The 26,621-nt window shown below is 39.4% G+C and overlaps 5 protein-coding genes across 6 annotated transcripts; 3 read left to right on the forward strand and 2 right to left on the reverse strand.

Moving 5' to 3' along the window:
* Positions 1 to 1,373: 1,373 nt before the first annotated feature.
* On the reverse strand, positions 1,374 to 7,786 carry svopa (SV2 related protein a; the record flags this gene model as incomplete). The annotated part of the gene is made up of 16 exons (XM_084054169.1): positions 7,749 to 7,786; positions 6,127 to 6,287; positions 5,940 to 6,025; positions 5,607 to 5,705; positions 4,950 to 5,021; positions 4,473 to 4,597; positions 4,326 to 4,389; positions 4,077 to 4,202; positions 3,851 to 3,979; positions 3,655 to 3,728; positions 3,038 to 3,114; positions 2,768 to 2,872; positions 2,178 to 2,289; positions 1,995 to 2,076; positions 1,793 to 1,882; positions 1,374 to 1,586 (listed from the first exon to the last, which is right to left on the reverse strand). The coding sequence occupies exons 1-16, from the start codon at positions 7,781 to 7,783 to the stop codon at positions 1,374 to 1,376; spliced, it is 1,650 nt and encodes a 549-aa protein (XP_083910295.1). The 5' UTR covers positions 7,784 to 7,786.
* Positions 7,787 to 9,290: 1,504 nt separating this feature from the next.
* On the forward strand, positions 9,291 to 15,499 carry usp30 (ubiquitin specific peptidase 30). 2 transcript variants are annotated; one of them, XM_084054464.1, is made up of 13 exons: positions 9,291 to 9,369; positions 11,159 to 11,268; positions 11,362 to 11,535; positions 11,867 to 11,970; positions 12,078 to 12,176; positions 12,614 to 12,656; positions 12,745 to 12,839; positions 12,931 to 12,990; positions 13,144 to 13,230; positions 13,338 to 13,418; positions 13,599 to 13,821; positions 13,922 to 14,030; positions 14,133 to 15,499. In XM_084054464.1, the coding sequence occupies exons 1-13, from the start codon at positions 9,302 to 9,304 to the stop codon at positions 14,374 to 14,376; spliced, it is 1,497 nt and encodes a 498-aa protein (XP_083910590.1). In that variant the 5' UTR covers positions 9,291 to 9,301; the 3' UTR covers positions 14,377 to 15,499. The 2 variants fall into 2 exon arrangements, with proteins under 2 accessions (XP_083910590.1, XP_083910591.1); XM_084054465.1 differs by lacking the exon at positions 9,291 to 9,369 and adding an exon at positions 9,769 to 10,036.
* A 141-nt stretch (positions 15,500 to 15,640) lies between these two features.
* On the reverse strand, positions 15,641 to 16,993 carry LOC311043278 (DNA oxidative demethylase ALKBH2-like). The gene is made up of 3 exons (XM_084054466.1): positions 16,556 to 16,993; positions 16,283 to 16,481; positions 15,641 to 16,067 (listed from the first exon to the last, which is right to left on the reverse strand). The coding sequence occupies exons 1-3, from the start codon at positions 16,842 to 16,844 to the stop codon at positions 15,758 to 15,760; spliced, it is 798 nt and encodes a 265-aa protein (XP_083910592.1). The 5' UTR covers positions 16,845 to 16,993; the 3' UTR covers positions 15,641 to 15,757.
* A 515-nt stretch (positions 16,994 to 17,508) lies between these two features.
* unga (uracil DNA glycosylase a) lies at positions 17,509 to 22,795 on the forward strand. The gene is made up of 7 exons (XM_084054659.1): positions 17,509 to 17,705; positions 18,401 to 18,613; positions 18,708 to 18,803; positions 19,155 to 19,252; positions 21,437 to 21,525; positions 21,918 to 22,096; positions 22,184 to 22,795. Exons 1-7 carry the CDS (start codon positions 17,604 to 17,606, stop codon positions 22,322 to 22,324), a joined length of 918 nt encoding a protein of 305 aa, XP_083910785.1. The 5' UTR covers positions 17,509 to 17,603; the 3' UTR covers positions 22,325 to 22,795.
* Positions 22,796 to 23,547: 752 nt separating this feature from the next.
* Positions 23,548 to 26,541, forward strand: pxmp2 (peroxisomal membrane protein 2). Its single transcript, XM_084054107.1, has 5 exons — positions 23,548 to 23,778; positions 24,352 to 24,474; positions 25,485 to 25,647; positions 25,864 to 25,983; positions 26,081 to 26,541. Exons 1-5 carry the CDS (start codon positions 23,669 to 23,671, stop codon positions 26,147 to 26,149), a joined length of 585 nt encoding a protein of 194 aa, XP_083910233.1. The 5' UTR covers positions 23,548 to 23,668; the 3' UTR covers positions 26,150 to 26,541.
* Positions 26,542 to 26,621: the final 80 nt, after the last annotated feature.

Here is a 26,621-nt window from a genome sequence, read left to right on the forward strand (position 1 = left end):
ACGACGTTAGAAATAACGACGGTGAATTTGCTTCACAGCTAACAGTTACACTTCAAGTTTCAAGCAGCACTTCGGTTTAAACTTCCATTATGGGATCACTTCCATGTATGAAGACATCAGTTTCATTGAACAGTTGAAGAATAATCCTTTCCAGACGCGATTGTCTTTTGGGGTCAGGCTAATTCCTGGATTTGACTATTCCATCGCACATTCCTTTCATCCACAGAACGAAGTTTTTGACTTGATATAATGGCGACTTTACTTATCCACTATTATAGACAAATTTGGGATCTTGATGCAGAACTGTAGTATTGACTCGTACTCATATCATTAAAGAATTCTCCACTTCTTATTGTTATATTTGCAACTTACAACATCCAAGGAATGGCGGAGATCGTCGTGTATTTTAAGGGGGTTTATTGAAAAGTCCAATCTTTTATTTCCATCCAAACAGAATATTCCTCCTGAGCTTCTCTCAAATAGGATCCTCTTGAAAATAGTAAATGGCTTTCCAACAGCAACAAAAAAATAATAAAACACGATTCCACTGGTTACATTTACGGTTATGGTTACGAAGTTACGGTCAAAAACTTGTATCGTCCTGCTCCTGCAGTTACATCATCTAGACTAACTCTCACTTTCGCTTCCCTGTAAACCTGACGTCACTGGTCAACTTTCACATGCGCAGTAGCTCAGAACAATACAGAAGTTTCAGAAATATGGCAATATATTCAAACAAACAATACCTGATATTAGTAAACAAATAATATCACAATATGCAAATACTAATAATAATACTGTGTCCCTTTGGTTATAACACAATAATAATAGACAAAAATACAATAACAGTATAAAACACTCAAAATGGGTTTAGGTCAGTTTTGGCGCTTACAATGACTTTGGTCAAAAACGAACAACATTGAAATCCCAGCAACACATTTATATTAATGTTGAGTTCATCATTAGTACTTTAGATTAGAAGAGGCTTCCTTGCCATCATCGGTATACCTCTAACTTTATGATATTTAAAGCAGCAGTTTAAAAGCAGTGCCTCAACCATAAAACTCCATAAACAGAGGCACTCTTTCAGGAAAGCTTTGCCTGTCTACCATCATTCAGTTTGATCATCGTGTTCCAGTGCAGGTCACTCATATTCGCTAATCATCCACAGTGTGGAAATCACATGGTAACAAAAATCATGAAAGAAATGGCAGTTGAAGACAAGTTTTTAAAAAACACAACAGTGCTGTCAGGCCCTCTCTGGCGTCTATACAGAACAGGTCATCATGAGCAGCTGGTCTTCTTGACCCTGGCCTTGTTCTCACTCTAAACACTTCTCTGTGCTATCTATCTATCTATCCCTCATTATCTCCTCAGTCCTGAGAGCCAGAGCTAGAATGAGGGATTCCCCCTGGGCTGTGAGCAGAGGCCCGGCCCGTCATCTCCTGACCCCACTCGCGGTGGCTGGATTCCTGGAGGCCCCGGCCTGTTGTCTCAATTGGCAGAGCACAAGAGGCAATGGCAGCTAATAGGCAACAGCAACAGTACACTGAGAGAGTCAAGTATACAGAGGACTCCAACATCACCTGCAGTGAATACAGGATGACACAGTCAAATACTCAGTGTTAATTTCTCCTTTTGTAACTCTGAAAGTGCACAAAGTAATCAAATGTACCCCCCTTACGGGTCCATCTGGTAAGGTTACATTTGCACACTCTCAGAGTTAAATTAATAGGGTTTTAGGGTAGCACAGTAAGGGGCAAATGGGACAGTTGATTGTTTGTCTAGTTACCTGTGCAACAAAAGGTGTAATAAGGGCACCAACTCTTGCCATTCCACTGCTGGTTCCCAGACCTAGAGCTCTGGTTGCTGTTGGGTACACCTGCAAATTTGAAAGTGCATTAAAGCCATACCATGTGTACCAACAATAGATTTAAAAATCTTTACTCCGGTTGAATAATCTAATACAATGATACACTGTATATTTATATTACCTCTGGAGTATACACATAGGCAGCTTGGAATCCTCCTGCGATGAAGGCCCTGGCAATGAATATCAGCACTGTCATGGAAGTCCTGAAACAGAGATTGTGACACCAATTCTGACATTAATATAAATGATTGATCAGTGATTTTACCATTTTATTATCATTACTTGTGTTTCTGTTCCATCTTACCTCCCAACACAACCAAAAAGTGGAATAATGCACATAGAGAAGACAAAGAAGCACAATGCCATTGTCTTCCTCCTTCCGAGTCGATCAATAGCCCAGAGAGTCACCAACAGTCCTATCAACACGAAATGAATTAATCAATCAATCCCAAAGTTCCCCATACTGCATCAACCACAAATCTCATCAAAGGTGATACAATTATTTTTAAATTCATTAGTTGGTAGATTCACGTTTAGTGACACAGTGTAGTGTGGACACAGTAAAATAAAAGTGTTAATTTATCCATTTCTAACTCAGAGTGTACAAATGGACCGATTTGAACATTCATTTGTTTTTGTGCAAGCACCATAGTTTTTTTGTTGTTGTTCAGGAAGAGATAAAGAAAAGAGGGGGGGGGGGGGCAAGGAGAAAAATAAATCAAACAGTAAAGAGAGACATGTCAAGGATAGGCAAAAATGTATCTACTTCATACACATAGCATCCAGCTGGTACAGTATGTTCATGAGGTTAGACATAAGGTGCATACGGTTAGGTGCCTCTGAGCATTAACGCTCAGTATTTTAGTAGAGTAGAGAAAATGTGATGCTGTCTACCTGGGAATTCAGAAAGGGTGGTCCACAACAGGTCCTTATAGTCATCAGAATTGAGGTATTTACATTCCAGACTACATCGGGGTTCCATCTTATTGCCTTTGGACACTGGGGGGAGTTACAACACAACAAATGCCTTACATACCTACAACTGTGTGTGAGTGCGTGCGTGTGTGCGTGCGTGCGTGCGTGCGTGCGTGCGTGCGTGCGTGCGTGCGTGTAAATATATGTATAACATCTTTGGAAGGACTGATCACAGAAGCAGTGACTCACCTCCACACGCGCCTCCCTCCTGGAACAGCCCTGTGGTCAGCAGAACCAGTCCGTAGTAGGAAAATGCATTCGAAAACCTGTGGAGGTATACGGACACAGCACTCAGTTTTGTCACTCAGCTCAGTTTTGTCACTCAGCCTACAAGCAGAGCTGTTTCAAAGTGTTGTGAACCGATCAAGCGACAATGGCATCCTTAGAGCTGTGTGCTCTCACTAGCGGGGCTGAAAATAATGTTCTTAAATATAAGTTGTGAAAGAGAGAACTCCCACACACTGTCCTCAAATGCGAGCAAAAATATTTAATGTCAATATAACAACGTTTTGGTCCATTAGACCTTCATCAGGTTATCTTATCAAAGATAACCTGGTTAGGTTATCTTATCTAAGATAACCCGATGAAGGTCTAATAGTCTAAATCCCCATTAAATATTTATGCTCGCATTTGAGGAGAGTGTGCAGGAGTTTTTTCTTTTATTACGCTGGGGCCTTCGTTTGGTCTTCTCCTATGCACCTGTCGCCTTCGTAAGTGTGCAAAAGATTTGCTTTTCATATAAATTGTGAAAGAGTAAGCAGAAGAAATGCATTTACAAAAATAACTAATACATAGTACTCCTTTACCAAATAAACCACAGCAAAACTGTTGTCCATCGAAAGTGGGGTGAAAATAAATCTTGAATCTTCCCTCGATCCTCCTAGTTCAGAGACATATTCCAGAAGAAATAGTGTCTGAGGTCAAATAAAAGGCTTAAATGCACCTTGTATGACTATTTCAGAACATTAGTGGAAGATAATAGAAAAGATATGTAGAACATACCTGTCTGGCAGCAATAAGTTTTCCCAAGGGCATGGGTGCCCCATTCTCTGTGGCAATGCGCTTTAGGGTGGCCAGTGCTTTTTCCTGGTTCCCTGTCAATACATCATACCTGGCACTCTCTGGTAGCCACTGTCCCCCACCCCCCAAAATGTCTTATATTATTTTTTATTTCATTTATTTATATTTGATCAAAATAACATGACATTAATGTCAACCTAATACTCACAAAGCTAAAGATGGCAAAGATGAAGAGAGGGATAGTGGAAAGGGCGAGCAGCCAGCGCCAACCCAGAGTGGGCATCACCAAGATTGCTAACAGAACTTCAAAGACAGTGCCAAGTGCCCAAAATATCTGTGAGGGAATCACAATTACTCTTGTGTAAAACTGGACATTGTTTTGTTTAATTTCCTACAAGAGAAAAATACTATGACTTGATATATGCAAACTTAGGACACTGTGAATGGTAGTCCATACCTCTATTAACAAGATACATGTGGCTCTCGACCTCATAGGCAGAAATTCAGCATACAGTGTCACCCTAGGAAAAAACAATGAAATGCTAACTGTACCTCAAATCATTACAATGTTATTCTTGATAACAGAAATGAATGAAGAACTTACGACTGTGGGGCCCCTCCAATGCCAAAGCCCACTAGGGCACGGAGGAAGAGGATCCAGCCATAAATAGGTGCAAATGCACTCATCAGTCCATAGAACATAGTCCATGCCACACTCAGCTTCAGACCCTGAATGCACAGACAATAAACAGACAACAAGCTGTTAAAAACATGATTATGATAAAAAGGAATATATAGTTTTGTAGTGTATTATTATCTTTTATATTCTAGCCCTCCAACACCTACAAACTACATAATAGTATATATACAGTATATACAGTAGATAGATATAAACAGACGGATAAAATGATGTTTGTGGTTTCTATATAAAAAAATTCAAGACTTGTTATGGCTGCTGCATGTCAACACATTATTTTAAGCTGCTAATTAAAGGATGTGTCAAACAATGATCCTGCTCTAATATTACAGTTTGTATTCAACATAGTGGACAAAATATATATGGTATGCTCTTATAACTTACTGTTTTTCTGCCATATTTGTCAGATATATTTCCCCAAAGGGAAGAGCTGATCATCATGCCAATAAAAACTGCCTGGATTGACAAGAGAAAGAATGAATGCCTGATATTATTACAAACAAATTACATTATACAACTTCAAACCAACATCAGGTTTGACAAATCAAACCTGATACATTACGTGCAGTTTTTCTCAAATCTTTTTTTCTGAACTATAAACAATCCTGCACAAGTTAAAGTCAGTTAGTCTAACAGTGTCAAGAGTTAGTGATCACAGATTGCAACTCAAAGACAAAGTGTATATTGAAAACAGGAAACAAGACCTCTATGTTTTTTGCCCCCTAGACTCTGACATCGATATTTGTTGATTTCTTTCATAACAACTATAATAGTTAAATGTGTATTGTAATTATTCCAACCTCAATATTAGCCCATATCCAATTAACTAAAGACCATACAAGTGTCTCTGGAGAAACAGAAGCTATACTTGACCTATTATTGTGCTGAAACGTAATCCTCCAATCCTTTAGTCTGATGCATACTTCCTCTTAGTGTTGTCACTGTTCTTTAAACCCAACCCTACGTACCAACACTACGTAAGCATCCATCAGACAGAATCTCACAGCACAACACCCAAGAGCTCTGTTGTGCAGCCATTACCGAAGTAAGGAGTGCCACTGCCAGGCTTGGCAGTCTCCATTCACAGTGGAGCTGTGGGGCCAAGATACTGAGGATCATCATCTCCATAGCGTCGGCCATCTAAACAAATAACAGCCACAAAGAAAAATCCTCAGTGTTAATTTAATCTCTCAAATGTAACCAAATGGACATATAAGGGTCCAATTGTTTACATGTGTACATTTTCAGAGTTACACATAGATAAATTAACACTGAGGATTTGACAGTGCAGGATGGAAAAATCAAGAGGACACACACGCTTCAACAGACTTTTGTGACCAGATTGACATATTTTCCTTCTGAACTGGTTCTTACCCAAGACAGACCAGTAAGGATGGATAGTTTCCATTGGAATGTGCCGAACCCTATGGCCTCTACCGCATCTTCCACCATGAATGTGTCTGGGGGGGACGAGAAAGTTGAATGTGTTGAAAGCTATTCAAAATAGCTATCGAGCTCGGACAGGGAAAGCATTGGAAGAATGAGCCCTGCTATAATGTACCATCAGTTGGATTGGCAAACTCTCGGGGCACTGGTGCTCCTTCTGCAAGTGCCGCAGACTCCAGATCATTCTGCTCTGCAGCAATCCGGAACTCGTGCCCACGATTTTCACTATCATCTTCAGAGCGTGTGCTCTCACCTGTACGACGAAACTTAACAACACTGTAGGAAAGGAACATAGGTTTTACATCTACGTCTGCAACCAGAAGCACAGAGTTCATACTATGACAGAGGGAGTACAGATGAGAACCAGAGGCTGTTGCCTGGGTGACAAGATCATTTTGGTCTGTGCTTTCTTTTCTGTGAACAGGTGGTAACCTCCTCCCATGCATGGTGTCATGCCAAATGGGAGTTTTGCTTTTGCACACTATACCACTTGACAGTTGGTAAACTAGTGAAGTACCCCTTTTTTGATAATGGATGGTTTGTTGAGGATGGGATGCTGGAAAAACTGTGAGGCTGCCAGCAGTGTCTTAATCACTGTAATTAAAATAAATACTTGCCTCACACAGTTTCAATTGCACAGATCACATAGTTGATGTAAAGAGAATCACGTGTTCAACTATTTCAAATATATGTGAAAGAAGATGTATTGCTTCCAAATCCATACGTTTAATTATTAAATCAATCAAACAACCATTATCATGCTTATTATTGTATCGCTTCGGACACAAATCTGGACAAGAAAATGGCATACTATAGCTTGGTAGACAACATAACACTGGGGTCTTTAACAGGGGGTCCGGGACCCCTAGGGGGTCCTCAGAGTTAGTACAGGGGGGCCACCAAATCTTTGTGTGATAGGAACTTTGTTTTTACATGAACCAATTGAACCCTAGCATCCCTATTCTGAGGGAAACATTAGCTGAAAATAGCAGATCTGCAAGCTCACAACGCCTCGTGCTGCAAGGTGACCTGAGCTTGTAGATTGGCTATTTTTGGGGAAGACGTTTGGTGTAGAGGGAAAAAAGAGCAGACCAAGTAGGCTACCGAGCCAAAGGTCATAATTGAGGGTTTAAGTGGTTAAATGTCTGAACATACACATTAACATGAAGCTTAGCCAACAATGATAATAATAGTGCTGTCAAACCAGTCTATGAAGCTATCTATTTTACACAAAAATAGATAGTCCCTGCTTCATCTCTCTCTCAGCTAAGGGGTCCTTGGCCTGAAAAATGTTGAAGACCCCTGATCTGATGTATTCGACAGCTGGTACAAAACATTCTACAAAAATTCGATCCAGATGATGATGCACGTAGGCTACAGTTGGTTAAATGTTACAATGAATAGCTTATTAACAAATGTAAGCAAATGTCAATCGAGCTATAGTCACTCTCCCTGTCAGTGTCAGATATAACAGCTGTAAACAAACTGTACCGTTAGTAGGCTACCTCGACTGATGGAACCGATGGAAACCATTTCAGTGCATTTAGGACAATTCTTGCGTTTTAATATATGGGCCTTCTGTTAAAAAGTATAGGCCGTGTTTTGCCCAAAATGCTAATAAAAGGATTAGAATGCAAAGAATATCCCTGTCAGAAGCCGCGCCAGTCACTGTAATAAGCCCTTATAATAGCGATTAAAAATGAAAGGGCGTTTATTTGAATATAGTTAGCTACTTACGGGAGTTGTCTTAGTTGGAACAAATCATCGTCCATTGTCGTGTTTATTGGCCGACGCTGTGTTTTGCTTCATTGCTATTACATTACAACAATAAGCAGAGATTTCAGCACCAAGGAAAGCGACCTGCACGGGCTCTCAGATGACAGCCAATGGGGTGATGCCATGGTTGTGTCACAGCAAGGAGAAAGTGGATAGGATCAGAAAAGGACTGTCTCACGATGTCCAATTGTCTCTGACATAACATAGTTTATATTGCCATAATGTATGTATGTATGTATGTATGTATGTATGTGTGTGTGTGTGTGTGTGTGTGTGTGTGTGTGTGTGTGTGTGTGTGTGTGTGTGTGTGTGTGTGTGTGTGTGTGTGTGTGTGTGTGTGTGTGATAAGAAGGAGTTAAAAAAACTGCCAATTTCTTCTAAAAGTTTGAGTAACCAATAATTGTTTACACCATTTCTCCCTTTTCTCCCCAATTTAGTTTAATTTATGCCAATTAATTCCTGTAAGAAGATAAAATGAGTACTTTGAGGGAACAGATGGTTTGTACTTGTGAAAAGGAGGGATGAGGGGTACAGTGGGAGAAGGATGCTGAAGATGTAGCTGCCAAGAGGAGAAGAGAAAGGCCAAAGAGGAGGTTTAAGGATGCGGTGAGAGTCGACATGCAGGTGGCAGGAGTCACAGAGGAAGATGCAGAAAACAGAACCAGATGGATTTTTTTCTTTTTTTCTTTTATCCCTGAGTTTGCCTGTGAGTGAGCACAGTTGTGTGCCGTGTTTTTGAGATGTTTTCATTTTGATGGTTATAACTTATAAATGGTAACTCCTGTTTGAAAATGTTCAAAAACATGTATGGATGGGATGGGAGTGGGAGTATTTAGTGATTGACTAAACAAAAGTAGCCTACAGGCAAAGATATGCTGAAATGCAAAAACGGTCTGACTTTGACGGCCATCTAAAATCGAGTATGGAGAGTGACCTCCAAAGATTATACCAAATGTCACGCTTATCACCATTTGAACGATTCTCCCAAAATATTGTTGTTCTCGCTGCACTAGCCTACTAGTACTATGTTATGTTATAGTCCTGCCTCTAAAGGGTGCTGTTCATAGAGGTATAATATAACGGTGCTGTTGCGTAGAGTTATATGCTGCACACACAGCGATACATCAGTGTTGCCAGGTCTGCTTATTATAAGCGACTTTGGGCTTGTTTTTCTGTAAAGTGGTTTAATGGTTTAAATGATGGTAGTTGCGCCGCAACTACCAATATATATACAAGATTTGTGTTTCAAAAAAAAATCCCAAATTACCTATTTTTTCCCTAGATTTATTTAAGAATTATTTGTATTATTCTTTTGAAAATAGCAGATCTACAAGCTCACAATGCGTTTCATCACTACGCTACGCGTTGTGAGCTTGTAGGTCTGAGCCTAGCTGCTTCTTTTGATCTTGTTTTCCTAGACCTGTTTGTCTCACAAAACCTGGCAACACTGGGTACATCCTTTTGAGTGGTCCGTCTGAAACGCACTATTAAGGGGTTCCGTGATGAACACACACATGTTGTGGAGACACGAAAGGTCTGAAAAGCTTGTTAGAGAGTTCCTCGGCGCTCGGCCAGTACTCAGGTAAATGTCATTCTTGGCAAACAACAACTAAACGCTATTTAGGAAATATTTCGTACCAGCGATGGAGTAATAACTGATCACCCAAGTTAACTGGTACAGTTAACATGCTCGATCAGCTGTACAAACAGAGGGATGGGGTTAGCCTCACGTGTTGCCATGTCGGCTATTATAAGCGACTTTGGGCTTCTTTTCTGTAAAGTTGCTTGTAAAAATTGGTCGTTACGGGTTGCGTTTTTTTTATGTTGTTTCTGAAGCACTTATTTTAGACTTGCTGCCATATTTTTATTATTATTATTTAAACCAGTGGTTCTCAAATATTTTCATGAAAATGTTTGTGCCCAGGGAGCATGTGTTGTTGGAATGTTTCAAAATAGCAGCTCTACAAGCTGCCTGCAACGCGTCGCTGTGAGCTTGTGATCTGCTATTTTCAAATAACCGATGCATATAGTGCTCATGTGGCCTAAGTTGCTTCTTTTGGGATGGTTTTCCTAGACCTAGTTGCTTATTTCTATCACAAAATATGGCAACACTGGTTAGCTTCATGTTCTTGCTAACACTGTTGGCGTATCAGGTGAAAAAAACTCCGTTTTAGGAACATATGATATTATGACAGCAGCATAACGTAGTGGTCAAGTGTAGCTAGTATACCCCCAGTCGATGTCGTTGGGTAAGATGGTTAGCCTCATGATAATGGTAGCTTTTCTTCTTTTTAGCTAGCATTAGCCTGGTTTAGAACGTTGGGTACACTGTAGGACAGGGGTATTCAGGGGTCGCCACCCCTAGTGTGATAGAATTCTGAGGGGAGTGGAACTTAAGCCAAAAATAGCAGATCTCCAAGCACGCTTGTAGATCTGCTATTTTTGGCAAAGAGGTTTGATGTAGAGGGGGAAAAAAAGAGTAGACCAAATACAGAGCCAATGGTCAAGTTTAGTATTGAGGCTTTAAGTGGTTATTGGTTAAATGTCTGAAAATACACATTTACATGAATAGAGAAGCCACATTAATTCATACAACATTGATGATAGTGCTGTCAAACAAGTCTATGAAGCTATCTATCAAAAAGTTTAATCTGCAACACAATGTTAAACAATATGTAGTGGGGGTCCCTGCTTCATCTCTCTCAGCTAAGGGGTCCTTGGGCTGAAAAACATTGAAGACCCCGGCCTGCTGTAGGATATCACAGCTTGTCCTTTACGGTGTTTGCGTGCAGTAATACATAATAATAATCCCTGGTTCTGCTGACTGATATTGTCCTAATGCATGAGAAGACCGTCATTCTATTTGATCTCACCATAGTAGAATCTAGGGCTCTAGGGCCATTCAAGGGCTAGGTAGAGCTATATCTATCTATAGAATAATTCTATACATTGCATTTAATATATACATATTTTATTCATAAATTGCCATGTGCAATTATACCCCAAGAATTTGTATTGTGCCTGTAAATGTAATACATGCTGTTATGAAGGCTTTCACTCACCCTCAAGTCATATGGGTATTTGATAAGTTGCCAGAGTTACTCACTGGATATTGGCACTCCATTTATGGAGTTATCCGACCTATCCTAGTAAATTCCATATATGGAGATAGCTAACTAATCGTGACATCAGTGAGCTGTCACAAGCATCCAGCCAAGTAATTTATATAAAGGGTGGTTATAACACAGTGAGCTGAGATGCAGCAGTATTTTATACATGCAATGTATGGCATGTCAGGCATTAGGTTGCTTATCCGGGTATTCTATATGATCATGTGTCAGATATTCTCATTACCATGCAATGCATTTCAGAACCAAGATGATCAGGAATTGGGGTGTAATTGGAGGGATCGCTGCAGCCATGGCAGCTGGAGTGTATGTCCTATGGGGCCCAGTTACAGAGCGCAAGAAACGAAAGACAGGTAATTGCTTCAACAAAAGAATACCACATATGGATTGTGTGCATTATATTTGTCTTGGTTTAACTATAGTTTTAAAATACTTATTTTCCATAGGTATGGTTCCAGGCCTGTTGAACTTGGGAAACACCTGCTTCATGAACTCTTTGCTTCAGGGTCTGGCGGCCTGTCCCTCCTTCATCAGGTGGCTTGAGAGGTTTTCAGGTATGTCTGAAGGCCAGCCAGACAAAGACAATCAGCTGTCCAGGACTCTACTCCAACTCCTCAAAGGTAATAATGATAATAGCTTGAATTTATATAGCACCTTTCATGAACCCAAGGATGCTTTACATGAAAAACAATGAACAACCAACAAGCAAACAAAACAACAAACAAACAAACAACTATTTGCCATAAGCCTGAGAGAATAGGTGTCTTTTCAAGTTAGCCTTAAAAGAGTCCAGTGTTGGAGCATGGCTAATCTCCATTGGTATGTAAATGTAGTCTGTAATCGCACCACTGTTTATGTACACAGTAGTAAAATCCTCAGTGTAAATTTATTAATTTTTAACTCTAAGTTAAATTAACATTCAGGATTTTACAGTGTAAGTACATTTCACAGCCTTGTCCAGCACTGACCCTGGGGTGGAAGACGTGTTGGATGCAGGATGCTTACTGGATGTCCTCAGACTATACAGGTGGCAGATTAGTTCATTTGAGGAGCAGGTAGGTCAAGAATAGCGGAGAATGGAATCTTATATTAATTATTTATAAACTGGTCCTGTGTTTTGATTCAGTTTATAAATTGTATATTTGTGTTTGCCCTGCCTTAGGATGCCCATGAACTTTTTCATGTCATTACATCCTCTTTGGAGGAGGAGCAAGATCGGCAACCCAAAGTAACTCACCTGTTTGACGTGCAGTCCCTTGAGGCAAGTTGCTTTTCATTGTGCCAATCCTTTCCTAGCACTACTGTAAAATCCTCATTTGTACACTATTAGTTACAAATGGATAAATAACACTGAGGTGTTTACAGTGTGGTCTATCTGTCCATACAGTATGCTTCCGATATGTTATTTAGTAACATTTTCTAGGAACATACACATTATATAGGGAGAGGAAAGAATGAAACATTTCCTCCAAGAAGAAAATTAAAGGTAAAGCAATACGTCTAGTCTCTGCTAAGCCATGAGTACAGGACACATTAGAGTGCATGTGGGTCATAATACATATTTGTGCAAGTGTTTATTTGCTTCTGCTTGCTGTTTAGTTTTATGACTTCCTGTTTAACATCTCTACTATTGCCAGTTTCCAAGACTAACTTGTGTGGCTATTTTCATCTATTAATTCTCTTTTCTTTGAACACTAGAGGCTTCCTGAACAAGAGAAGACTTTACGTTGCAGAATTCAAGGTAAGGAGGCATTGAAGTAATGTTGCTAAAGAAAATAAACAGACAAAATAAAGAAACCCTTACTAATTAATTTGTATTACTCTTGTAGCCCCTATTCATCCATTACCAAGTCCGTGGAAGTTTCAGCACCCCTTTCATGGGCGTTTAACAAGCAATAAGACCTGCAAGCACTGTGAACAACAAGTGAGTTACAGTAGTTTTAGCTGAGGAAGCAGATAAGTGATATTTGTCCTCCTGTTGGTAGATTGATTATGTTTGCCTGAAAATCTTACAGAGTCCAGTGCGATACGACTCATTTGAGAGCCTCTCCCTGACTATTCCATTACCTCAGTGGGTAAGTAATAAGTCCTGAACACAGATGTAGAAATAAATGATTGACATTAATTATGGTGAAGCAAGGTTGTTACATATTTGTTCTAACATGAACAATGTATAAATGCTGTTCTCGTAGTTTCTGTATTATAGTGTGATGGATTTGTCTTTTTAGGGTCAGCCCGTCTCCCTAGATCAGTGTCTTCAACATTTCATCTCCCCAGAAACCATAAAAGAGGTGGAGTGTGAAAACTGCACCAAGGTACAGTTCCTGTTTTATCAATTTGTCTGCTTGGCCTTTGTGTTTATTCAGTGAGATTGACTGCAGTCCTTTTAGTTGAGTGTTTATTTACGAGAATTATTCCTCAGCTTCAGCAAGGGTCCTTAGTGAATGGGCAGATTCTGGAAAGCCAGAGGACAACATTTATCAAACAACTTAAACTGGGAAAGGTAATTATTAATCATACATGTGTATGTAGTAGTCATTAATGAATTATCTCGGTCGTAAGGCTAACAAGTACAGTACATCCATGTTTATCTACACACCAAGCTGAGACCATTCACTTTTTTCGTTAATTTAAAGATTATTTTTGGCACATACAGTACGTGATGTTTGGCTCCCTCTCCCAGCTCCCCCAGTGCCTCTGTATCCACCTTCAGAGACTGACGTGGTCCAGTGAAGGAACTCCCATCAAAAGACAAGAGCATGTGCAGTTTACAGAGTTCCTGTACATGGACCGCTACAAACATCGTGCTACCATTCAGAGGATCCAGCGGATCAACTGTTCCTCCAAGCCAATAAAGTCTGAGAACACAAAGGAGGCCATAGCCACTCCTACACCCAATGGCACTGGTACAGTATGCTGAAAACTGTCTACCCAAGTACCAAGCATATTGTTCTTAACAGTTATTGTACCTTGTATTCTCTAATACATGTTCTGTTTTGTTTTCAGATGTTGAGTACCATAACAACAACAAGCCATTGTCCAATGGAACCTGCTCGTCTGTCTTTCTACAATCTCCTGGTTTGAGTCCACAGCTCAACCTTACATTTGACTACAGGTAAACAGCGCAGTGCATATACAATACCGTACCAATATCAATTCATGCAGAGTGCTAATGGATTTCTGTACAATGTGTTCTGATGTCTGTTTTTCTTCCCAGCTCCCCAGAGTACCTGTTCCAGCTTATGGCCGTGCTGGTCCATCATGGGGACATGCACTCAGGACACTTTGTCACATACCGACGCAGCCCTTCCTGTCCTCGCAGCTCCACACCCTTTGGCTCCCAGTGGCTTTGGGTATCAGATGCATCGGTGCGCAAAGCCAGCTTGCAGGAGGCGTTGTCTTCAAATGCTTACCTGCTCTTTTATGAGAGAGTCCGCAGCCCATCTGGGAGGTCACAATAGTAGCCAGAGGATTTGTGACCTGGACACAGATTGGGGTTCCTCCTTTATTCCTCCAACCACCAGTCACTGGCTACATAGCCAATGGACACAAGTTGCATTGCGAATGAGATAAGTAAGCCAGTATATCGTCATACTGTAGATACAGCATTATATCTCTATTCACAGCAAGACATTAAACAACCTAATACAACTTTACAGTTGTGAATGAACGCATGCTTCTCCTTTAGCAGAGAAGTATGGTACGAATGGAAGGCACTTGATCCCAAATATTTTGAACATGTTCTTTTTTAGATCATGTTTAATCATTTTCTCTTTGACCCAAGTGTAACAGATCTACCATTTCAGAAAGAAAAGTTAAATTATGAATTCTCTACATGGAGGGAGTTGATAGAAGCTATAAAGAGGTAAAATAGATTTTTCTGGAACTCTAATTTTCCTCATCATTCCCAAAGTATGGTATGTGTAAATTATATTTACAATGTCTCAATTATTCTTCATAAGCTGCTGAATTTAATATTTTTCTATGTTTCAAATACATTGTTATACTGTTACTATTTGCATAGCTGCAAGTAGAGGTCATAGTGCCATCTCACCCATAATACTTTAAAACTTAAAGGAGTAGTTCATCCAAAAAATGACTTATTTTCTATCAATTGCACACCCCATGAAGCCTTGAATTCATGGATTTGTTTTTGTTGCATTCCTAAGTTAATAATTTGATTCACGTCTCCTACCGACTAGTGTATCCGGTAGGAGACACAAAGTAGATTCTTTGTGTCTCCTACCGGAAATACACACGGCCATCAAATTGTTGGCTTAGGAATGCGACAAAAACTAAAATAAATCCATGAATTCAAGGCTTCATGGGGCGTGCAATTGATATAAAATAAGTAATTTTTTGGGTGAACTCCTCCTTTAAGCCATGTTTAAGATTTAAAGATTCCACTTGTGAGAGATACTGCCATTTCAACCCTTTTAACTAAAATGTATTTCAAATTAGGATATGGCCTGACTGGTACTCCAGTTGATGCTTGTTGATCAATTTGCACTAATGTATATTTATGATGAGTTTGTATTTGTGTGTAAGTGATTGTTTTCAAATTTCAGTTATAAAAAATAAAAATGAAGTAATTTGTACATCTCTATTTTTAATCAAGGCAACAACACCATTTGCAAACCTCCTATAGGCTTACAAATTCTAACGAAATTTGCAATCACTGCATTTGACATGAACCTGCATTCCATAGATCTCAACTTGTCACTGCTTACTCTGAAAAGAAACCTAATGCCTGCTGTGAGGTCTCTTGTAATCTCAAATAAGTGCCAGTCGCAGAAATCAACACCAGTAGTCCCAAGTGATTAAACGTTGAATGGCTGCCACTCACTTCTTCCCGTCCATGAGGATACGTCTAAAGGTCAGGTTGATGCGTGGCATAAGAACCTTTTTACGTGCAGGTAAGCTGTGGTACCAGTGTGTGTTGGTTGGTGCATTCATGAGGAGCAGGCTTCCATGAGCAAGCTCCAGCTTCACTGGTTCAATATTACGAGAATTTGGTTTTCCCCGTGCCTCCCTGTGTCTGAAGATGAAGTCCCGTGCTGCCCCTAGAGAGACTGAGGCGATGGGGCAGACGGGATCCAACTCCCGTTCATCATCACGGTGTTCCCCCATGTGATCGTGCCCATCTTTATACCTGACAAAGAGCAGATCAGGTAAAACACTTGAGCCCTATTTTAAAAATAGTGCTAATAGCATATCTATCTACAAGCTTGTAGATATATTTAAAACATGGTTTGAAAATGCCTCCTACACATATGATAGGGATGCCAGATTTTATAGTGTAGTGGTTAAAGAGACTAATATCAACTCTGTACCTTATTGAAACTTATGGATTAACTCATTCCTCACCTGTTAACCAAAACAAAGTTGAATGTGTGTCCTGTTGTTTTGGAAACAGCATCCAGAATATATTCCAAGGTAGGAGTCCATCTACGGGCTGAATGTTTCACCCTAGAATAAGTGTAAGTTAGTCCTTCATCCCCATATGTTGCCTGTTTTCTGGGAATATCGTAGACCTTTCCAAACACTTGTACCTTTGCCTCATCACCTGAAACAAAAACAATAGTTATACCATTACATCTTAAATTGTTTTCATGATGATGTGTTGATATGTAGGCCTACCTGTTAAGTACACCACTTCCTCCTCCAGTTTCTTAAATAGGTCGTCTGCTTCCTCCTTGGGGAAGAGTAAAGCATAATCACAGTCCAGTCCTTCTGCTTCTACTTTCTGCCAGGGAACAGGATGAGAGAACTCTGCACAGTCTGCATCTTCATCTGCTTCTTCCTCCTTTATTATTCCCCCATCATCATTGCCTGGATCTAGTTTCACCTTCTTGCTGGCTCTCGGGGCATCTTCAGCAGCCCCATTATTATAAGAACGCTTTTGTCCTCGAATTACAAACCTATCCATAACTATGCTATAATAAATATATAATTAGAAGACATATACGAATGTGGAACGTAATACCGTGCTGCTGGGACCAGTTGCACCTGCAAGTAAATGCCCTGTTTTGATTGCTCGGGTTACAGGTCACCATAGCCACAATCAGCTATCAAGCAGCCACCAGTCTTCCTGAACCAGTGTTGCCAGATTTGTGTCAGAGAAATAAGCAACCAGGTCTATGAAAACAAGCCCAAAAGAAGCGACTAAGCAACGGCTATTTGAAAATAGCTCACAACGCGTCGCGATGCGACGTGTTGTGAGCTTGTAGACCTGCTAAACATTTTAACAACACAATTCTTGTATGGGGGGTGAGTCCCTGGCATAAAATATTCGGGGGTCCTTGGACAAATACATTGATTTGATCATGAAAATGTTTGAGAACTACTGGTTTAAACAAGTTTAAACAACATTAGGAAACAAGCCCAAATAACTAACTACACTTTAGAAACAAGCCCAAAAAACCGCAACCACCAATATTTTACAAACAACTTCATAGACAAACAAGCCCAAAGTCGCTTATAACAAGCGGACATGGCAACACTGTCCTGAACGCGACTCTAACTCATTTCCATACGCGTTGACGTCATTTTGTTTTGGCGCGGATCATACACACAGTGTGGTGCATGCCGGTCAGAACCCAACCTCCTGCCTGGTTTTCTCAGGAATAGTGGCTAGAAACTAAGTAGTTAACCATAGCTTGTTGGAATTATAGTAAAACTTAACAACATGATTGGACAGAAAACTATTAATTCATTCTTTTCACCAGTCTCGAAAAAGAGAGTTTCAAAGGACCTGGATGAAAACGAAGGGGATACTAAAGACGACCAGGTCAGCATGTATTAAACTGACGTCAACTAGTAGATTGCTTGTACAGTTTTGAGTTTTTTTTTTTTTTTTTTTTTACTTTACTGGAGTATTTACAATTTTCAGTACTTTTACTTCTACTCTCAGTGGCAAATATTGTACTTTTACTCAACTACAATTATTTTATAACTTTAGCTACTAAGCTACTTTGTAGATTTTTATTATTATTACAAAACATAACCACTTGAGCCCTATATACATTTCGTTTTTTTTTAAACTTGTGAAATGAGTACTTTTACTTTTGGTACATTTTGATGCCAATACTTCTGTACTTTTACTCAAGTGAATTTTGAATTCCAGACGTATACAGTATACTTAACAGAGTATGTCTACATTGCAGTATTGTTACTTTTACTTAAGTTAAAATGTGTACTTTTCCCACCTCTGGCAGCTAGTTGGATTGGATAACATGATTAGATTATTTCATTTGAATGTTGTTGTTGGCGGAATTAGTTGTGATGCGGCGTAAAGCAGGATGTGTTCACAAGCTGCGGCACGTCGTGCACTCTCTGTCTGTACTACTCTATGGTCTGTACTCTGCAGTACTACATTCACGTTACACCACGGAAATGTTTGTGCAGCGCGGATCCCGAAAACTAAAAACGTTATTACCAGCTGCAAACGCCTTGCCAACTGTTTATTTTGCTCAATATACTAAGGTTGGACGAAAGAAGTTGAAGTCCTCAACTACTGAGCCTGGGTCAACCGCCGCCTCCTCCTCCTCTCTGACCCAAGAACAACTGGACAAAATCGCCCTAAACAAAAGAGCAGCTCTTGACAGACTCGCTGCCAGTCGAACAACACCTGAAGGATTTGGGAAAAGCTGGTCAAAGGCACTGTCCGCAGAGTTTGACAAGCCCTATTTTAAACAAGTGAGAGAGACCAGCAGCACATTACCACATGTTGTACAAAGTGTTTTGTTTACTTGTATTTTTTAGTTTCCATATATTTCTGTCCCTGTCACAGTTGATGTCATTTGTTTCTGAAGAAAGGAAACGCCACACCATCTATCCACCTGCCCAGCATGTGTTTACATGGACACAGATGTGTGACATCCAAGATGTAAGTTTAATAGTTCTGCCATTGTTATTGAGTCTTGCTACTGACACGGTCTGACACACAGGTGCAATTTATTCCAAGGCATTCCCTTTTTACCTATACCTTCCACCACCACCTGACAAATCTCACAAAATTCCAGAAGCCACTGGAGAAATAAGCGGACAAATTAAACACATTGTGGAATGCTTTGATCTTCTTATGTAAACTGAAAAGACAAATCCACATGTGGGAAGCTTTTTTCCAATACAAAATATCTCCCTAAAAATATGTCTGCTTGCTTCAAAAGAGTAATCAGCAGCAGTATCAGATGTGTGATTATTGAAAGTTGGCATATGCTTGCCTTTAAATATTCAGGTCAAAGTAGTGATTCTTGGCCAAGATCCGTATCATGGCCCCAACCAAGCCCATGGTTTATGCTTCAGTGTGCAACAACCAGTTCGACCTCCACCCAGGTAAGAGAGAAATACCATTTCTGTAAATAAACACACCATGTCCAAGTGCTTCCACATCTAAAGCCCAGTCCTCAGCACACCAATGATTCAGCCAGTCCAAAACACTGCACTTAACCACCTCAGTGGTAAATTGTTGTTCAGTCACTTTTAGCTGTGTATACCATGTATTAACCTCTATTCATAGAAAATTAGGTGTTATGTACTTCAATTCATGATTATACCATGAAAACTGGATTCTTGAATTAGTAAATAATGAAAAAGAAAGACTGGGAAATAGGAATGCAATGCACTCCAAATTGCCTTTTTTTAATTTGCCACCCAGCATTTCAGGCAAGACCACCTTCATCAGCTTGTGTAAGCTTCAATAAGTAAACTTGCAAAATGGTGTATCCCAGCAAGGGGGGCCACAATGATGCAAGTTATAAGCATGAAGCTATTTATGTGGGGGGAAATACGTCCTTCCGTGGCCTACCAGCAACGTGCACAAGAACATTGCCACCGATCAGTCCAGATATTTGGAAATTAGTCTAGGATAAACAGACACAGACAGACGGACCCATTTGTCGACAGCTCATCTCCTACAGAGCCAACTGTAAAAAAAGTGTTAATAACTTTTTAGACCATCAAAAGATGGTCAGGTATACTGGGGTACCAGCTAGAGATATACATACGTAGAAGATCATTAGAGTCCACATGGCAGTCTGAGACAAAGAGGTGGCGATAGAGACAGAACCTTTCTTCAGAGGGAGGCATATTGGATAGATTAAATTTGCTTTTTTCTTGTTCAACGAATGCAATTTGTGTTTTTTCTTTAAACATATTTCAAAGTCTACTGTGGCCTACCGGCAGTAGATCAGCTAATACATTTGGTGTAGTGGGGGAAAAAAGGAAGGGACCCAAGTATAGGCCCCTGCTGGACCCTGGTCAACTATATAGGGTTAAATTAATGAATAGCCATAACCTCAGCTTGAGTGAAATACATTACATGGGCCTTGAAATGGTGAATATGCCACAGAGAGGGGGTAATTTGGACATAACCCTTTTACAGAAGGAGACTCCCTTGATACCCTCAATCCCAATGGGTTGGAGATTTCATTTGCTTATTTCTTATGAAGTGTTTTAGTATTTAGTGTTTTATTCACCTACTGTACATCATGTGATTGTGGCTCCCCCTGCTGGGATAGATCTGTTACTTGTGCCAGTTGTGGACATCTATAATTTACCTCACTTGTGTCTATTGATTGTAAAATTGTCAGTACACAGCTGACACTTCTTTCTGGCAATTAAAAAGTCAATTGGAATGCAGTATTTCCTTTTCAGTATCCACTATTCAGAAAGACAGGGTCCACACAAAAATATGTTGTTAATCCATAGACCTATTGTATATGTCTTTTTACCTTTCAATCCGGAACAGCATCTGAGTCACATAAGTTGTTCCTATATATTCTTTTCCCTCCAGGTTGGGATTTAGAGAAGGCGTTTTTAGAATTGGCCTTAGGTCTTAATGGGGTTAACCACATTATTCATCATGCATGGAAGAGTAAATAAATGGTACCTAATGTAACCAGCTAATGAGGGAACAGATTCAGTAGAGACTACAGTGTGGGGTTGGAATGCAGTTTACTTTTCAAAAACTGCCATTTTCTTTTGATTGAGGGAGTCGGGGAGACTACTTGTCCTGTAATGTAACTACGGTACTCCATTCAGTGTCATGTTCAAGGTCTGTGTATTGGCAGTACAGACTTTAGTTTGATTGTGGAAGTTGAGACAAAGAACACAATTGATACATACATAATTCTGTTTCTTTGCACTTGCTGTAAAGTGTAATTTTATCATTTAGAGTAGACTAGGTAGGTGTGCATTATATTTGGAAGGGTTCTATTTAAAGCGGCACTATGTAACTAACTAACCCTTTTTTTAATGAATACATTTTTATTTTGTCTAATCTGTATGTTAATACAAAACACAAAACGTATACAATTTGGGGTGGTTGTATTTTGTCTCCCTGCTCTTCTATTGAGACATTTAGATCGTGTCAACGGTCATGTCTCACCTAGACACAGAATCTGACACAAATCTTTACCTGATGGTTCAGATTCAATTTATCCCCTAAGCAATCAGCATTGGTGGTAAAACATTTCAGCTCTTCTTATATTGGATGCTAAATAACATAATTTTGTGCAGTTTGGTGAACATGTACAAAGAACTGGCCTCTGACATCGAGGGATTTGAGCACCCGGGACATGGAGATCTCACTGGATGGGCTAAACAAGGTACCACTTGAAAAGCATCATGTTGAAGGTCTGTTTTGAATGCCCAGAGAGGTGTGGCGTGTCCAGACTTTTCTGACTGGGGTGGCCCTATTTGGGGAGAGCACCTCCACACAAGCGCACGTATGCGTGTGCACACACATGACGGAATAGCATTAACCAAGTGCACGTTGGTTATAAACAAAATTGGCTCTTGCTTGCAAAATGGAAATTTGTATCGCGTGCAAAAGTGCATATCTCTTTATGCTGGATGGAGGAGGAACTATAGGTATTTGTAGCCAATTATGTTCACCTGCTTTTTATGCAGTTAGGCTTTTGTAGCAGTAATACAAGTGTAGCTATTTGCAAGCAAGGAGCTTCTTATCTAGTTTATTTTTGTCCCTCTGTTTTGTTAGGTGTGTTGTTGCTCAATGCTGTGTTGACTGTTCGAGCCAGCCAGGCCAACTCCCACAAAGAGAAAGGCTGGGAAACCTTCACTGATGCTGTGGTGCAGTGGCTCAGCACCAATCAGGAGGGTCTTGTCTTCATGCTGTGGGGATCATATGCTCATAAGAAAGGAGCTGCTATCGATCGAGTAGGTGTAAGATATATGCAGTAATCTTGTGTTTTGTGTGGATATGTAGTCGATGCTGATGACTTCATATATTCATGTCTTGTGTAGAAACGTCACCACGTCCTGCAAGCAGTACATCCATCGCCTTTGTCTGTTCATCGTGGATTCTTTGGATGCAAGCATTTCTCAAAGGCAAATGAGCTGCTGAAGAAATCTGAAAAGGAACCTATAAACTGGAATGCACTCTAGAATGTCATACTGTACATGTCTGTTTGCTGAGACACCACTGAACATGGATATAGATTAACAACAGTGACCAGATACAAAACCAATACATAAGCTTTTCATTTCATTCCTGTTTGACGTATTCTCCTAAAAGTGTTTGTTTTTTCCAGATTTTGTGCACTACACTGATTTTATTTATCTTTTGTGAAGCTCTTTTCTTTCCGTTTTGATGCCACCTTTAGAGTATATCTCTACAATGTTCCATTGAGTTTTATACTGTGAAGAGATAGAAGTTCCAGTGTGTGTTGTTCTCTTGTTTGTGTATTGAAAATGTTTTTGTACTTCCTACTTTTTTAAACATAAAGAAGTTCATCCCTTTTTCTTGGTTTGTTTTTCCCCCCAGTGCAATGCACAACATGCTTAGCTATCAGAATCTACGAGCTACTTTATTGAAAAGCAAGAGTTTTGTTTTAATAAAACAATTTAGCCCGCCTGCATTTGGGTCCATAATTGATCCATTTATGTCCATCCATATGTGTTAGATCTTCCCACTGAGCTATCAGGATCTTCCTAATTCTTTGCTGGCCCTAAACGTCATCAAATGTACAACTTCATGTATGCAAAGGACTTCTAAGATATTTTTCTACCAGTGGTGGAAAGTAACTAAGTACATTTAGTCAAGTACTGTACTTAAGTACAATTGTGAGGTATTTTTTACTTTACTGGAGTATGTATGTCCAAATTTTAATACTTTTACTTTTATTGTACTCCAGTCCACTACATCTCGGAGGCAAATATTAAACTTTTGCTTCACTACAATTGTTTAAAAACTTTAGTTATAGTCACTTCGTAGATATTGATTATTATTACAAAACATGCATTACCCACTTATGCCCTATATACATTTTGGAACGCATTGTGAGCTTGTAGATCGGTTATTTTCAAAATAACTATGCATAATGAGTACATTTACTTTTGGTATGTTGGTAAGTATATTTTGATGCCAACACACTTGTACTTTTACTCATACATTTTGATTACTGGACTTTTACTTGTAAAAGAGTGTTTTCTGCATGGCAGTATGGATACTTTTACTTATAAGTAAAGAATCTTAGATTTTTCTCTACCACTGAATGTTACCAGTTTACCCAAATGCACCATGCATGGCAGTGGCGGAAGGGCGTGTTTGGACTGGATGTGTGTCAATTCAGTGCACGCCGTGACGTACAGTATCTGGTGATCTGAGACGGAGGAAGACACTGGACAGGACTGAGTCTGAGAGCACAGAACACAGCTGAGTCTGAGGTCCTTTGTTTTAAGTTGATTTCTCATTTATTTAATCTGTTGCATGCAGCCAATGATCTGACCATGCCCGTACAGAGCGTGCCAGTTCGTGATTCGTCCATCCAGTTGCGGTTACTTCAACAGTATTTGATTCTCCTGAAGAAGTATCCCCTTGTCACAAAGTCTGTTACGAGGTCAGTAACTGTTTGGCCATACATTAATGTCTTGTTTTGTTTTTATACACAGCAGGCAGCTGTAGCTGCCTACCTAGGTACTAACGCCATGACTACATTGTAGTAGAGAATTAAGTTAGAATCTTACAGCCTAATGTACTTTTTCTGGTATGAACAAAGCAGGAAAAGTTTGTTTTTTCTTTTCTTTTCTTAGCATGACAATTTTACAGTTTAAACTGTTCCAGAATTAGCTTCAAAGCTAAATGTAGTCCCTCCCTGGATGAGTATTCTGTTAGCCATGCATGCTTCAGGATTGTGGCATTTCCAACAAATGCAACAAGAGCTGCACTTTTGATAACTATCTTTGCTTTTTCAATGAAAATGCATGTTTTGTTGCTGGCTTGTGTAGCCCCTTCTTTTTTGTTTGCTCTGACCGCTTGTCATCTACAGTTGCCCCCTCTGTCGGTTTCAGCCAATGAACATCTTCCTTAGGCAACTCCCCTATTAATTATTCGAGTTTTGTGATCCGTTGTTTTTTTATTTATCAATCCTCATCAATTCATGTTAAACATGTTTGTGTCCTTGGTATGTCAGTGGCATCCTCACTGCTCTAGGGAATCTTCTATCTCAGACATTGGAGGCAAAAAAGAAGGCCAAAGATGAACTGCCAAAGAAGGAGATTGACACAGCAGGAGTTACACGTTATGCAGTTTATGGGTGAGCTAAGCTGTATGTGATAATAGTTGTAGTTGGGTTCATGAATAATAAGTCTGGTTGTTGTAGGGGTGGCTACATGTTACACTATATTGTCAAGTTTAAAATATTTATATTTATTTTTTACAGTATTTTGCTGCATAGTTTATCACTTCATCTCAATATGATTTTAGCACTTTGTGTTTAATGGACTCTGGTGCACTTGCACATGGACTACTAGGATATATAAGACGCCTGTTAACATTATCTGCTGAGAGACTGTACTTATATTCACTATTATTATGCAGTTAGTGTTAATATTCACTCACATTCACTGTTGATAGTAGGCTACTGTATCCATTATTATATTCATTGTTGACACAGTCTATATTCATTCATATATATATATATATACCTGAACCTGTATATTCATTGTTGATTGTCAGACTGTGCATATATCCACCCACATACTCAGATTTGTTAGACTGTACATATTCATTCATATATACACTGTATTCATACTATATGCACTATATAGCAGTAGATGTATATTCATTAATATATTCACTGTATATTTATATTGACAGACTATACATATTCAAACATCCAGTGCAGATATCTAGGGCCATTAGCTTAGTATTTTATTTCATATTTATTCTTATTTATCTTGGTGTGGTTATTGACATTACTCTTATCTGTACCTCTCCTGTGTTTATTCTTACTGAGACCTGAATTGTCCTCTGAAGATCAAAGATTTATCCCTTATATTTTAGTTGGAATTGAGCTCCCTCTGTGACAGCACTGCTAAACATAATTTGAATGCCAACTGGCTAAAAGTTAAAGTCTGCACAGTAGAAAAAGGTCCCATTAAAAAAAACAATTCTGATGATACATATACATCTCTCTTTCTGTAGTATTTTTCTGTCTAGCACCTAGTATTTATTGTCTTGATGTATGTGCTTTTACAAATTTATGTATGAAAGTATGAAATGTGTGGCTTTATGTTTTAGCTAGCTTAATTTGGGTGGTTTCAGGTTGTTAATCACTGGACCAGTGAGCCATTACTTTTATCAGCTTATGGAGCTGTGGCTGCCCACCACTGACCGATACTGTATCATCAAACGTCTGCTGCTGGATCGTCTTATCTTTGCCCCTGGCTTTCTGCTGCTGTTTTACTTTGTCATGAACATCCTTGAGGTGGGTCATCACGAACACAGTGGCCCCTGCACCAACCACTCCTCAGATATTACACTGATCTCAAATCATTATACATTTTTACTTATTTTCTAAATTTACAGTATAGCCTTTTCTGTTCAACAGTATTTCATGAAGCTTCTACTAACAGAATGCATCCAAGGTCAGCTGAAAGCTGTTGTGCATTTTGAAATAAATCCAAACTTTACCTGTTCTTAGGCTAAAGGGTGGCAAGACTTTGAAAAGAAAATGAACAATAGTTACTGGACCGCTTTGAAGATGAACTGGAAAGTCTGGACTCCCTTTCAGTTCATCAATATCAACTTTGTGCCTGTTCAGGTAGTTACTGTCCACTGGCATGTTGCAGTATTTGAACAGAGGCTGATTCAGTGTTTTTATTGACACTTCCTGTGTCTCCCTTTTTTCTTGTTTTCAGTTCAGAGTGCTGTTTGCCAATGTGGTTGCATTGTTTTGGTATGCATACCTTGCATCTTTGAGGAAATGAAACCTCCGAAGTTGGAAGAATCTGGTGCACCACAATGGCCGGGACATGCCTTAGAGATGGAACCTCTCAGTTGTTACACTGAACAGTTCATATACAATATAGTAGCTATTCTAATTAAATCCTAATGAGTCAAATACAGTAAATGGATACATTGTTACGTGTGATAAGACGCTGTTTATGTTGAAGCAACTGACTTGAATTACTCATCATTTCAAAGAATAGCACCTTAAAGTGTACTTAAAACCAAGCCAAAGACTAGTACAATGTAACTGTGAACCTAAACTTGTATGTATGATCAAAATAATGTCTGTATCATTTTGTAATATATGATGTTAAAGTAATTTTTTATTTGTTCATTTGATTGATTTAGATTTAGTGTCAGTTACCATGCTAATATATGATATACGGTAGCTCTATGTGGCTTAATATCAAGTGTTTCTCAGGTAAAAGGAAAGATCTGCCCAGAATTCCA

This window comes from Gymnoscopelus microlampas (genome assembly GCF_963454915.1).
Source record: "Gymnoscopelus microlampas genome assembly, chromosome: 4".
NCBI classification, from domain to species: domain Eukaryota; kingdom Metazoa; phylum Chordata; class Actinopteri; order Myctophiformes; family Myctophidae; genus Gymnoscopelus; species Gymnoscopelus microlampas.